The sequence below is a fragment of the Lithobates pipiens genome, unplaced genomic scaffold (genome assembly GCF_037356315.1).
Source record: "Lithobates pipiens isolate NorthernLeopardFrog02 unplaced genomic scaffold, aLitPip1_a1.2 Scaffold_28, whole genome shotgun sequence".
Taxonomy (NCBI): domain Eukaryota; kingdom Metazoa; phylum Chordata; class Amphibia; order Anura; family Ranidae; genus Lithobates; species Lithobates pipiens.
This window is the reverse complement of record NW_027507789.1, coordinates 29,042,161-29,056,566: the sequence shown is the minus strand read 5'-3', so window position 1 is coordinate 29,056,566 and position 14,406 is coordinate 29,042,161. Positions and strand designations below refer to the sequence as shown.

Sequence of the window (14,406 nt, the reverse complement as noted above, 5' to 3'; positions counted from 1 at the left end):
GTAACATGCCTGCAAGTCAGACCATCACCATTAGCATGCATGTAGCGTCTGAACCTTTCCTACAGCATGTCCATGGTCTCTGACGGTCTACTAAAGCAGGGGTCTGCAAACTTTCGAAAACAAGGGCCAAGGCCACCCAAGATCACACTTTAGAGGGGCCGGACTGTAGCTAGTGGGAGTAAAAAATGCCCTGGCAGTAAACAATGCCACAGGCTTGGTGTTCAGTGGGAATAAAAGAAATGACATCATTGGTGTCAGTGGGAGAAATAGTGCCCCATAACTGGTGTCAACTGAACGAATAGTGCCTTGTATCAGTGGAAGGAATAGTTCCCCAAAGGCCAGATAAAGCCATGCAAAGGGATGCATCCAGCCCACAGGCTGCAGTTTGGAGACCACGGTCTTAAAGCATGTCTCTCTGACCATCTCCTGTAGCATGCAAGTAGCCTGTGAGCCTTTCTTGTTGTATGTGTGCAGTCTCTGCCTCCTGTAGCATGCTTGCAGCCTCTGACCAGCTCATGTAGCGTGCCCACAATCTCTGGAGACGGTCAGAGACTGTGGAAACGCTACAGGAGACGGTCAGAGACCGTGGAAACGCTACAGGAGACGGCCAGAGACCGTGCAAACGCTACAGGAGACGGCCAGAGACTGTGCAAACGCTACAGGAGACGGCCAGAGACTGTGCAAACGCTACAGGAGACGGCCAGAGACTGTGGAAACGCTACAGGAGACGGCCAGAGACTGTGGAAACGCTACAGGAGACGGTCAGAGACTGTGGAAACGCTACAGGAGACGGTCAGAGACTGTGGAAACGCTACAGGAGACGGTCAGAGACTGTGGAAACGCTACAGGAGACGGTCAGAGACTGTGGAAACGCTACAGGAGACGGTCAGAGACTGTGGAAACGCTACAGGAGATGTCACACCAGCCTAGTGCATTATCCCACATACCATTTATCGATAATCCACAGTAAAATATACTCACAAACCAAGTGAAAGAAACAGCATATCACGCTATGTATCCATAGCACGGTTGTTCATCAGACTCCGCATACTCCACAATTCAGCAAAACTCCCACAGGATCCTAGTTGGCTTACATGTTTCGAAGGTTATACCCTCTTTTTTTAAGCCATACCTTCTGAACCCTAGGATCCAGTAGTGTGCCCACAGCCATTGACCATCTCCTGTAGCATGCCCAGTGTCTCTGACCATCTCCTGTAGCGTGCCCACAATCTCTGATGATCCGATCATTTCCTGTAGCGGGCCCACAGTCTCTTGAACTTCTCCTAAAGCATGTCTCTAGTCAGTCTCCTGTAGCATACTCTCAATCTCTGAGGGTCTCCTGTAACATGTCCACAGGTTCTGAAGGTTTTCTGTAGCATGCCCAGTCTCTGACCATTTCAAGTACTGTATAGCTGCTTTTCCTGAAGCATGTTTACCATCCCCTGAGAGATCTCTGTAGTCTCTGACCTTCACCCAAAGCATGTCTACAGGTTTCTAACCATCTCCTAAAGCATTTCTCTAATCTCTGGCCATCTAGTGTTGTATGTCTACAGACTCTGATCGTCTCCGGTAGTAAGTTTGCAGTCCCTGACCGTCCTTTGAAGCATGTTCGCAGTCTGACAGTCTTCTGGCGCATCACGGCAGTCTTCGACTATCACCTGTATTAGGTCCGCAGTATCTGACAGTTGTCTGTGTACCATGTCCACAATCTCTGACTTTTTCTTGTAGTTGGTCTGTAGACTCTGCTATACCATGGCCACAGTCTCTGACCATCTCATTTAGCATCTATTTTGAAGGTTTCCCTAGTTTTACACACAAAAACCATTATATGTGGTCCTTTAAGGATGTCAGGGCCACACTTATTTCCCACCATATAAAGTACATTGAGCAGCTCTGCTTTACAATGATAAGAACACCTCTGAATTGTAGCTAGCCCCTCCGCACAAATGCTCACCAGTAGCACATATCTGAGGCCTCATAAGGTTGATAATGCACTCAATCATGAGGCAATGGAGAATTGATCAGTTACAAAATTCTCCTGTTGCATAATCAGCCTTTACCCGGAACACGTTGCACAAGTCTTCTGCTATTTTTCAGATGAAAAAAAAAAAGAATCAAAAGATGTTAAACAGTAGTGCTGGATTATTCCCTTTCAGATTTAAAATAATGGCAGCAGGATGCTTAACCATTGACATAAGTTTCTTGTCTCTAATATTTAAAGGGATTGTAAACGCTATTTAATAAAAATAACAAACAGATCTATACTTACCTGCTCTGTGCAATCGTTTTGCAAAGAGCAGCCCTGATCCTCTTCTTCTAGGATGCCCCAGGCCCCTCTTCTTCATTGGGTGCCCCACGGAAAGTCGCTTTCCCTAGGTGCACCCCGTGCAGGCTTGCTCCCAAATCCCGCTGCTGCATCTATTGACACAGAATGTGGGACTCGGCCCCGCCCCCCACGTCAATAGCTCCTGCTGCAATCAATCTGTCCAATGAGAGAGACACCGCCTGGAGCTACTGCATTCATGCACATCGCTCGATCGGATTGGGCAAGAAAAAACCAGAGCACTTTTTGCAATTCGCCACTGCGTCGCTTTAACTGATAATTGTGCGGTCGCGCAACGTTGCACCCAAACGAAAATTATGTCCTTTTTTTTCCCCCCCACAAATAGAGCTTTCTTTTGGTGGTATTTGATCACCTCTGCGGTTTTTATTTTTTGTGCTATGAACAAAAAGCAATATCCCCCAAAAATATATTCAAAAATATATTTTTTCCTCAGTTTAGGCAGATATGTATTCTTCTACATATTTTTGGTAAGAAAAAAAACAAAACAAAAAAACGCATTAAGCGTATATTGATTGGTTTGCGCAAAAGCTATAGAGTCTACAAAATAGGGGATAGTTTTATGGCCTTTTTTCTTTATTCATTTTATTTTTTATTAGTAATGGCGGCGATCTCCCCGCCAGTGACTGCGACATTATGGCGGACACATCGGACACGTTTGACACTATTTTGGGACCAGTGTTATTTATACAGCGATCATTGCTATAAAAATGCATTGATTACTGTGTAAATGACACTGGCAGGGAAAGGGGTTAAACACTAGGAGGCGATCCAGGGGTTAAGCGTGTCCTAGGGAGTGATTCTAACTGGGGGGGGGGGGGGGTGGGCTACAACTCGCATGACAGCGATCACTGTTCCTGATGACCGGGAGCAGTAGATCTCTCATGTCACTAGGCAGAACGGGGCAATGCCTTGTTCCCCGTTCTGCGGCTCCGTGACACAATCACGGGCCCCCGGCGGACATGGCGTCCGCGGGCACAGTCACGCTGTACGCGGTGGGTGCTCACTAGCCTCACCAATTAAAGGGGACGTAAAGGTACGCCCGTTTGCCCACTGCTGCCATTGTGCCGACGTATATTGGGACTTTAGATTGTAAGCTCCTTGAGGGCAGGGACTGATGTGAATGTACAATATGTGTGTGTGTGTGTGTGTGTGTGTGTGTGTGTGTGTGTGTGTGTGTGTGTGTGTGTGTGTGTGTGTGTGTGTGTGTGTGTGTGTGTGTGTGTGTGTATAAAGTGCAGCGTAAATTGATGGCCCTATACAAGTACCGGTGATAAATAAATTGATATAAAATGATAAATATGATATGTATCTTATAGAGCCCTGCCCACCAACGCTGACTGTCATCTTCTGCGTTGCAGTTTTATTTTTAACATCATGAACTTTATGCTGAAATGTTTATGAAGCAATTCTTCGTATGAAGGGCTGGTCAAATAACTCCCCATAGCTTCCTGTTTACAGATATAGGTGGGTCCTTCCTGTTATTTTGGGCACTATATATTCTTTTACAGCTTCCACAGAAGCTCACTGTACATGGAGACTCCTCGATTGCCCGTATCAGCCAATTAGTTGGCTGTATGTTGTAGTCCTGCCAGAACTCTAGTGACCCTCATAAGTTCCTCCAGTGTTATCTCAAGAAGCTTTATTGGCCCCACACAGGTTACCTCTGTGAGCCACAGAACACTGCCTCCCTATATTATAGGAGAGGATAGGTGGAGGTGTTCTGTAGTCCTGTCCTAGGGGTGACAACAATGCTCCTCCTCAGATGCAGTATAGTGAGTGAACGTCACCCTAGGACAGGAAGTGTGTTAGTGGCAGGATTCACAGGTGAAATTAAAGAAAAAAAGCCTCAAAAAATAAAAAACGAATGCAACCCTCACATCTATGGACTGGTAAGCTGCAATAAGTTACATTTAGGATTTATCATATTTTGCAAAAACCTGTAATTTGGTCATTTATGTGGAAGCCATTGCTTACAAACTGAGAATTTCACAGACAGCTCTGTGTCTAAAAAATGTAGATTGAAATTTACTTGCCGATCAGTGGGTGCCAGCGGTCAATCAGTGGCTGGCATGCGCTGATCTAATCACAGAACAGCCGGCGCATGACCTGTAACTGCGAGTGCTATATCATGTGCCTAAGGAAAGGAGAGCCGCTGCCGTACTCATACATGAGGCGGTCGGCAATCACTTAAGGTGTTACTAAACCCAGGAGCCTGCATTCCTGATATCTGGTCTCCCACAGTACACAGAACATGGAAATGCAACAGTCTTGGCAAATATAAAACCGCTAAATACCTTTTCTCATCAGCAGTATATAGCAGTCTTGTGACTTCTATCAGTGTCTGGTTAAAAGCTTGTAGGAGGAGTTTTCATTGTGCACCGAGTGTCCTATCAGGCTGCAGGACCCCTGACCCTCTGTGTGGACAGTGCTGATTGGCCCTGTGCTAATCACATGCAATCACCCAAAAAATAAAATAAACTCTGCACATGCTCAGTTTGGTGTGGATTGCTAGACTGTCCCCTGACTTTGCATTATCAGAAAATATATTGGGGACAGTGGAAGGAGGAGAGGATCTGAGAGGATAGGATCAAACAGCCTTTTTACACAATGCAGAGAGTTAAAGTGGTTGTAAACTCCCCCCCCCCCCCCCGTAAAACGGCGAGAATCAGGATCTGTGTGTGTAAACAGAGATCCCGGTTCTCTGTGGGGAGAAGTGACAGATTGTATGAACAGACAGAGTACAACGATCTGTCATCTCCCCTGGTCAGTCCTCTCCCCCCTTCAGTTAGAACACACACTAGGGAACATGATTCACCCCTTGATCGCACCCTAGTGTTAACCCCTTCCCTGCCAGTGACATTTTTACAGTAATCAATGCATTTTATAGCATTGATCGCTGTATTAATGCCAATGGTCCTAAAAAGGTGTCAAAATTGTCTGATGTGTCTGCCATAATGTCGCAGTCATGATAGATTATAATTATATTATATATACATACATACACATATTTTTTTAATGCTATAAATCTATTCCTTTTTTTGTAGACACTATAACTTTTGTGCAAACCAATCAATATAACCTTATTGCGATTTTTTTATTTTTATTTTTACCAAAAATATATAGAAGAATACATATCGGCCTAAACTGAGGGAAAACAAAATTATTATTTTTTTATATATATATATTTTTAGGGGATATTTATTATAGCAAAAAAGTAAAAAAAAATGTGTTTTTTTTCTCAAAATTGTTGCTCTTTTTTTGTTTATAGCGCAGAGGTGATAAAATACCACCAAAAGAAAGCTCTATTTCTGAGAAAAAAAGGAAATCAATTTTGTTTGGGTGCAATGTCGCACGACCGCGCAATTTTCAGTTAAAGCAACGCAGTGCCGAATCGCAAAAAGTGCTCTGGTAAGGAAGGGGGTAAAATCTTCCGGGGCTGAAGCGGTTTAAAAAATAAAATAAACAACAAAATTACCCTTACAAATTGCTTTAAGCAATTTGTGGAAGATTAAAATAGATCTAAGAAAAAGAAAGAAAAATAATTTTTTTTTCTTCCTTACTGATCAAACAACCAGCTGCCTCGCTGCAGTCTGGACTTCCTTTTTCTGTATGGATAGTTTTATTATAGTTCTACCTTTTATTTACGTTGTACAGTATGCCTTTACTATACTATGTGCTTCAAGAAGCCAATCAATGCTCCACAGTAAAAAAAAAAAAAAAAAAAAAATGATCAAAGAAGGGTTAATAGGTTTCCGAAATATAGGCTTGTCCTAATCTGCATTACTTCAGTTACTAAAAAACATTCATTTCACTCGACACATTCTCAACCGCAACTGCGGGATGGTTTAACGGAACTTTTTTTTGGTGGCCTGTGCCCACAGCGAGTAACCAAAGCAACCACACAACATCGAGAAAACACAGAGCGCATAGACAAGAGCGGCACGTGGAGGATTGCCCCATGTCTGGTGACAACACATCCTGTGCCGACAAGTCCTCTTTATAAATCTTCCACTGTGCCCGAAACACCAGATACCGCCAAATGATTATTCATATATAAACCCGTCCCAACTTCCGAGACCTACATCGGCATGATATACCGAGCACCACTGATCTGATTATCTGAATTAAAAGGTCTACCAACAAAAAAGTTTTCATAAACCGACTTAAGAGATATAAAAAGATAACGGAAATCAGTAAGCAGCAATTAAGAAAATTCTATTATACAGGATCTACTTAGCGCCAACTGTTTGCGCAGAGCTGAATTACACAAATTCTAAAACATCATCAGAGAATGAGTCAACTAATTTAAATTCAAAAGCCCATAAAGTGGTTGTAACCCCCTTACATACATTATATTGTCAAAAGTACTGACTTTACACGCACATGAACTTTAATGGTGTCTTAATCTGGAGGGTTCAATATTGAGTTGGCCCACCCTTTGCAGCTATAACAGCTTCAAACTCTTCTGGGAAGGCCGTCCACAAGGTTTAGGAGTGTCTATGGAAATGTTTGACCATTCTTCCAGAAGCCCATTTGTGAGGTCAGGCACTGATGTTGTACAAGAAGGCCTGCAGTCTCCGCTTTAATTCTTTCCTAAGATGTTCTATCAGGTTGAGGTCAGGACTCTGTGCAGGAATGTCACGTTTCTCCACTCCAAACTCACTCCGTGTATTTATGGACCTTGTTTTGTGCACTAATCCAAATCATTTGGTGAAGGGGGGGATTATTTCTTGGGGATGTTTTTCAGTAGTGGGGCTTGGCCCCTTAGTTCCAGTTAAGGGATCTCTTAAGGCATCTGCATACCAAGACATTTTGGACAATTTCATGCTCCCAACTTTGTGGGAACAGTTTGGGGATGGCCCCTTCTTGTTCCAACAGGACTGCGCACCAGTGCACAAAGCAAGGTCCATAAAGACATGGATGAGCAAGTTTGGGGTGGAGCAACTCGACTGGCCTGCACAGAGTTCTGACCTCAACCTGATAGAACACCTTTAGGATGAATTAAGAGTGGAGACTGTGAGCCAGGCCTTCTCATCCAACACCAGTGCCTGACCTCACAAATGCACTTTTTGAAGAATAGTCAAACATTCCTATAGACACACTCCTAAACCTTGTGGGCAGCCTTCCCAGAAGAGTTGAAGCTGTTATAGCTGCAAAGGGTGGGCCAACTCAATATTGAACTCCATGGACTAAGTGTGGGATGCTATTAAAGTTCATGTGCTTGTAAAGGCAGGCGTCCCAATACTTTTGACAACATAGTGTATGTATTTATATAGCAAAGGCACAGTCACGTGGAAGTCATTAGCTTTGATGGTTTCATGGTGGTATAATTGCCAAAGAATAGCAGACCGTTTAATAGGACAAAGTCATGCTATGGTGCAAACACTGTCCCCTAATGTTATTCCCATATTCTTGGATAATCCCTACATGCAGAATGCGGAACAAATTCGAGAGAAACTTCCTCAAGATTATTATGAAGTCAAGCATCTTCCAAGCGCCTCTCCAATCACCAAATGTAAAGATCTCTGGAAGTTTATGGGAAGAAAAACCGGCATTTCAACCTGCTTCCTCCATGAACTGGAGGTTTTACCATCTTAAGTAATTCCCCCCACTCACCCTCTCTGCATAGCAATTGCTGAAATTAGATAACAGCCACACAGCGAGTGCATGGATTTCAATGAGTCCTCCTACTCCGCAAACTAAGATGAGCCTGTATGAGTAATTATGGCTGCCACAGTTTAGAATGTATTGATAAATCAATACATACACCAACATTAGGAATGAGAGCACATACATTCCAGTGTGGTCAGTTTACTGGTTGTGCTGGGAGAACAGCCTGCCTGTCCTCCAATGGCTAAGACTTGGTAGCACTTATGGCTGGCCATAGAACTGGAGTTGCCGTATGCAAGTGTACTTGGATGTACCCCAATACTTTAATTCAGGGGTCTCCAAACTTTAAAAACAAAGGGCCAGTTTACGGTCCTTCAAACTTTAGGGGTGCCGGATCATGGCCAGTGGGAGTAGAAAGTGGAAGGAGTCGTGCCATCACTGGTGTCCGTGGGAGGAGACGTGCCATCACTGGTGTCCGTGGGAGGAGACGTGCCATCACTGGTGTCCGTGGGAGGAGACGTGCCATCACTGGTGTCCGTGGGAGGAGACGTGCCATCACTGGTGTCCGTGGGAGGAGTCGTGCCATCACTGGTGTCCGTGGGAGGAGTCGTGCCATCACTGGTGTCCGTGGGAGGAGTCGTGCCATCACTGGTGTCCGTGGGAGGAGACGTGCCATCACTGGTGTCCGTGGGGGGAGTCGTGCCATCACTGGTGTCCGTGGGAGGAGTCGTGCCATCACTGGTGTCCGTGGGAGGAGTCGTGCCATCACTGGTGTCCGTGGGAGGAGTCGTGCCATCACTGGTGTCCGTGGGAGGAGTCGTGCCATCACTGGTGTCCGTGGGAGGAGTCGTGCCATCACTGGTGTCCGTGGGAGGAGTCGTGCCATCACTGGCGTCCGTGGGAGGAGTCGTGCCATCACTGGCGTCAGTGGGAGGAGTCGTGCCATCACTGGCGTCAGTGGGAGGAGTCGTGCCCATCACTGGTGTCAGGAACTATGGCCCACTGCTATTGACAGTGAGGGGGAATAATGCCCCAAGGGTCAGATAAATGCAAGCAAATCCAGCTCCTGGGCTGAAGTTTGGAGACCACTGCTTTAATGCATTGGTGTAAACATGGGCATGCGTGCCAAAAGCATTGCTTTATATCAGAGTACATGCATGTTTTGCCAGTTTCTATGGCCAGCTGTGTGCTCTACCTGCAGATTTAGAGAATTTTATGCTAGAGCATTTTTTCCAGCCGCTCAACACCTGTGTGCAAGAGGCCCTAAAGCCATCCAATCAGCATGACATCCAGGAACATTCAGGAGGGGGGAAGATATGGCTGCCTCCAAACTGCTTCACTACAAGTGCCTTTGAATAAAAACCAAATATGTGCACATGCTTGTCAAGCTTGCAGATAATTCATATTTTTATGGGAGAATGTCAGAGCAATTTAAAAAATAAGGTAGAAACCAAAAGTTATTACCTCTGGTGTTAATGGCCATATCTGCTATTTTCTGAAAGGCATCCAGAAATGATCCGGTTACGATTGTCATTGTTCTGAAATAAAAAAAATAGAAAAAAGCCAATTAGTGTACGTTACAAAGCACAAATTCAATAGAAAATCAATGGGTTCTAGAAGCCAAATCAGGCCAAGTAGAAATATGCAGGCGAGGAAACGGATATTGCTTCATTTTCCAGGGAGACACAACAGAAAAACACAGCTGGCATAGGGCCACCTGGTCAAAACAGACAGAATTGCTAAATGTGGTGTGGCCATACAGTATACATTCAGAGTTTAATCGCTAAAGGCAAACAGAAAAAAAAAAATCACAATAAAACAATAGTTTTGGGTCAGTTTATTTTTACTAATGTATAATTTCGGGAAAAGAAACAAAATAAAATAAACCCATCTAAAATATACATCGTGCAAACACATGTATTTGAGCAGTGCAGCATTTTGAAGCAAAAGGCAGCGTTTGTATATTTATAAGGTAGAGGGATGTTTTTGACAAACACACAACCTTTGTTGCAGAAGCAAACATTAAATACATGACCATGGATTCTCAAAGTACTAGGGGTTAGCTAAATAGCACAGAGATGTATACCATGGCTCCATGCCTGCCAGCTCCAGCATCTATACAAAGCCCCAAGCTCTAGGCTTGCTCTGTTGCCTATACAAAGCACAAAGCTCGAGGCTAACTCTATTATCTATACAAAACCTAAAGCTCTAGGTTTGTTGGTGTATCGATCTCAAGCTTAACGGTCTAGGGCTACCACCATATTAAAGCTTTTGGCTTGCTGTAGTACCTATGCCAAACCTAAAGCTTTAGCCTTATTGTTGTAACAATGTCAACCCTATGCTGTAGGTTTCCTGCAGCAAACCCTATGTTCTAGGCTCATTGTGGACCTAAAGAACCCCTAAAGCTCTACACTTGCTGAGTTATGCATGTCACACCTAGAGTTTTAGACTTACTGTGGCACTTATTCCAGCCCTATGCTGTAGGCTTTTGGCAGTATTTATACAAACCTTAAGTTCTAGGGGTGCTGCAGTACCTATGTAAACCCAATGCTCTTGGCTTGTTCTGGTACCGATGCCAACCCTAAGGTCGTGACTTGCTCAGATACTGATGTCAACCCTAAGCTCTTGGCTTGCTCTGGAACCAATGTCAACCCTAAACTCTTAGCTTCCTCCGGTACCAATGCCAACCCTATGCTCTCGGCTTGCTTCGGTACCAAAGCAAACCTAAGCTCTTGGCTTGCTCTGGTACACATGCCAACCCTATGCTCTTAGCCCCCTCTAGTACCGATGATAACCCTAAGGCTCTTGGCTTGCTCCAGTGCCGAGGCAAACCCCAAGTTCTTGGCTTGCTCCAGTACTGATGTAAACCCTAGGCTCTTGGCTTGCTCTGATACTGATGTAAACCCTAGGCTCTTGGCTTGCTCTGATACTGATGTAAACCCTAAGCTCTTGGTATTCTGAAAAGATCAGGGAAGGCTCCAGCGGTTCTCACTTACTGTAAGCTCTAATATCTTTTAAAAGCACTTCTACTCTGTAGCAACTATTTTTCCATTGCATCAGCTCTGTGGCCACTGAAGAAGTACAAACCTAAGCTAGGTGAATTTTCTTCATGACCTTTGATATAAAAGGTATCAGTCCAAAATTATGTTTCCGTGAACGATGATTCATTTATAACAACCTGAACAACAAATCTACATAAGCAACCATTGCTGTCTTTATATTTCCCTATTACACATGAAAAATATATAAAGGCAGGATAATGAAAATGTAGAAAAGAAAGTGCCTTACGTAAATGTAACAGGAGCGCTCATATCATCATTGGGTGTAAATAGACAAAACTTTTTTTAGTTTTGGATACAGTAGGAAAGAGTTAAACTCTCATCTTATTTCTCCTGTCTCCTGTCCTGATGACGCAACGGGAAATTATAAGAAATCTCCCCAAGCTTAAGGAGAATTTGCATCTTAGACAGTCACGGGAACTTTTGTCCACAATGGAAAATGTTCCTTCTGGTGATAACTCGAAAATTTTCGATTGCCGTTTGACCTGGTCTATTCCATCCTTCCCCACTTTCCGGTATAAGGGTGGCTCCTTGGCTGGCAGTGTCTATTGAGCCCCACTGTAGACAGCCTCTCCTATGAGCTCCTGGCAACAGAACTACCGGTATATGCTGATGCTGGGGATACAGCCTGTGCTGACCTGAACAAGCAGCCTGAAAGGTCAACACACAGAGTTTATGCTTTTGCTTCTCGTCTATGGGACATCAGCTGTCACTCACTTCAATTGGAGGAGAAGCAGAGTCATGTTTTTTTGTGGTGTCTTCTTCATATTCTCCTAAATTTTATGGTTATGCACTTTTTGCAATAAATTATGGGACTTGTAGTTTGATTCACACGGACATGCACTCTGGGACGCTTGGAGAGCCTCGCAGCCGCCCGCCTGGCATGGATTTGAACAGGCTGCCTGATCATTCCTGCGTGAAAACCTGTGTACCCTGTACATGTACAGATGGCCCTTTGCATGGGCATACAGTGCGGTACACCTGTGTGAGTGAGGCCTAAGGCTCCATTCGCCCTTGTGCAGCTTGTCATGCGACTTTGGACAGTCAAAGCCCATTCTTTTCAATGGCAAAAGCATGGGGGAGAAAAGCTTGCAGGAAACCATCTAGCTGCATGGTGGAGCCAAAAGCAGAGGTTAGGTAAGTAAAACTGCTTTACACCCTCAGACATAAATGAGCAGTTAACCCTTGCAATGCATCATTGTGGGGGGCAGAGGTTCACATTTTTCAGAGTATAGCTTTAATCAATACCGATTTATTTATTTTTTTAAATAAAGCAAGCCTTTAGTACTACTTTGTTACCATATTTTTGATGTGGTTCAACAAGAACAAAGACAAGCACATAAATTGCCCACACAGGATCCAGGTATTGAATTGGTAATATAAGAACCCAGAGAAAACCATATACACGATGCCCATTGTCCGGCAACACTGAGCCATAGGGATGGCAAATGATGACAGTCAATAAAAGGGAACTGTGACCCTAGGGCAAGGTTGCCATCTTCTCAGGGAGGGTCCGTCTGGGGAAGCTAGCCCCCAGCGGGATGGCAAGCACCCAAAAGGCATGGGTTGAAGACCAGAAGAGGAAGGAAGAGGAGAGGAAGCAGAGGAAGGCAAAGTAATCATGGAAAGGAGAGAAAGAATAAAGAGGCCTTCTCGGACTTGGAAGCACCACAGGTGTCGGTCATAGGCGGTCCCGAACAAACCGGGATTAGCATGGGGAATACAACTTTAGTATTACTTTAACTGAGTGCATTGGGAAGGTTTTTGGCCCAAAGTTATTAACACACACACACACACACACACACACACACACACACACACACACACACACACATAAAATAGCTAAAATAGAAGAAGGCTTTTTGCTAATAGCATTCTTCAGGACAGGCTCTTGGAAAAAAAAGAAACGTGCCTGGTCTTTCTCTGCTCTGAAAATCCTAAGAGTCAGTGACAGGTTGGGCGATTTCTTTCTTAGATTAGTCAAAATAACTGCACAGCTCAATGACAACACTGGGTTGCTATGGAACCTCCATATACCTAGAGATAAACTGTTGCTGACGATAAATCTTGAGTCAGCTAACCACTGAACCGTTTCTGTAGAAGACAACTACACTTTCCCTTAAAAACACTCCCCACGTCTTCAATATGACTGAACGTTCACATTAGAGCTAAAAGAATGGTCCCATTCAAGTCTATGGAGGGTTAGGTTTTCACACAAGCATATAACCATCTGCAGGGCTGTTTGCCTGCCTTGGATGCGGTTTTTGTAACTGACTTTTAATAAAACACAAAAATGACTGGAACTCCTCCTTAAAATGTTGGATTTTCCTCACTTTCAGACTTTGTGTCTGTGGTGCCCAGAAGGGAAAGAGGGCCACTCCACCCACAGCGTGTTAATTTTGTTGAAAATATTTTCGTCATTTTCATCAGCGGCATATTTCCAGTGACCAAAACGAAAAGTACCCCACATTTTCATCAATTCCATTTTAGTCAACCAATGAAACTTTGAGGGAGCTATGATCACCCACGTGGACCTCCGGTTTCCTTGGAGCTCCTCCTCAGACCGCCCAGAGCACTGTGGAGTATGTACATTACAGGCATCCTCTCATATCACCATCCAGAGCACTGTGCAGCATTACAGGCCTCCTCAGACCACAGTCCAGAGCACTGTGCAGCATTACAGGCCTCCTCAGAGCACTGTGCAGCATTACAGGCCTCCTCAGACCACAGTCCAGAGCACTGTGCAGCATTACAGGCCTCCTCAGACCACAGTCCAGAGCACTGTGCAGCATTACAGGCCTCCTCAGACCACAGTCCAGAGCACTGTGCAGCATTACAGGCCACATCAGACTACCACCCAGACCAGTGTACAGTATTATAGGCCTCTCAGACCACTGTCAAGAGCACTGTACAGCACTGCAGGCTTCTTCAGACCACCGTCCAGAGCACTGTGCACCATTACAGGCCTCCTCAGACCACAGTCCAGAGCACTGTGCAGCATTACAGGCCACATCAGACCACTGTGCAGCATTACAGGCCACATCAGACCACTGTGCAGCATTACAGGCCACAACAGACCATAGTGCAGAGCACTGTGCAGCATTACAGGCCACATCAGACCACTGTGCAGCATTACAGGCCACATCAGACCATAGTCCAGAGCACTGTGCAGCATTACAGGCCACAACAGACCATAGTGCAGAGCACTGTGCAGCATTACAGGCCACATCAGACCACTGTGCAGCATTACAGGCCACATCAGACCATAGTCCAGAGCACTGTGCAGCATTACAGGCCACATCAGACAACTGTGCAGCATTACAGGTGTCTTCAGACCACCGTCCTGAGCACCGTGCAGCATTACAGGCTTCCTCAGATCATCGTCCAGCATTA

The 14,406-nt window shown here is 44.8% G+C and overlaps 1 protein-coding gene across 2 annotated transcripts in view; it reads right to left on the bottom strand.

Moving 5' to 3' along the window:
- Positions 1-14,406, bottom strand: part of LOC143935253 (protein MTSS 1-like) — a 185,492-nt gene that overhangs the window by 91,728 nt on the left and 79,358 nt on the right. For both annotated transcript variants that reach the window (XM_077458963.1, XM_077458964.1), the window contains exon 3: positions 9,419-9,492. In XM_077458963.1, the coding sequence (XP_077315089.1) occupies positions 9,419-9,492 (74 nt within the window). The remainder of the gene's footprint in view (positions 1-9,418; positions 9,493-14,406) is intronic.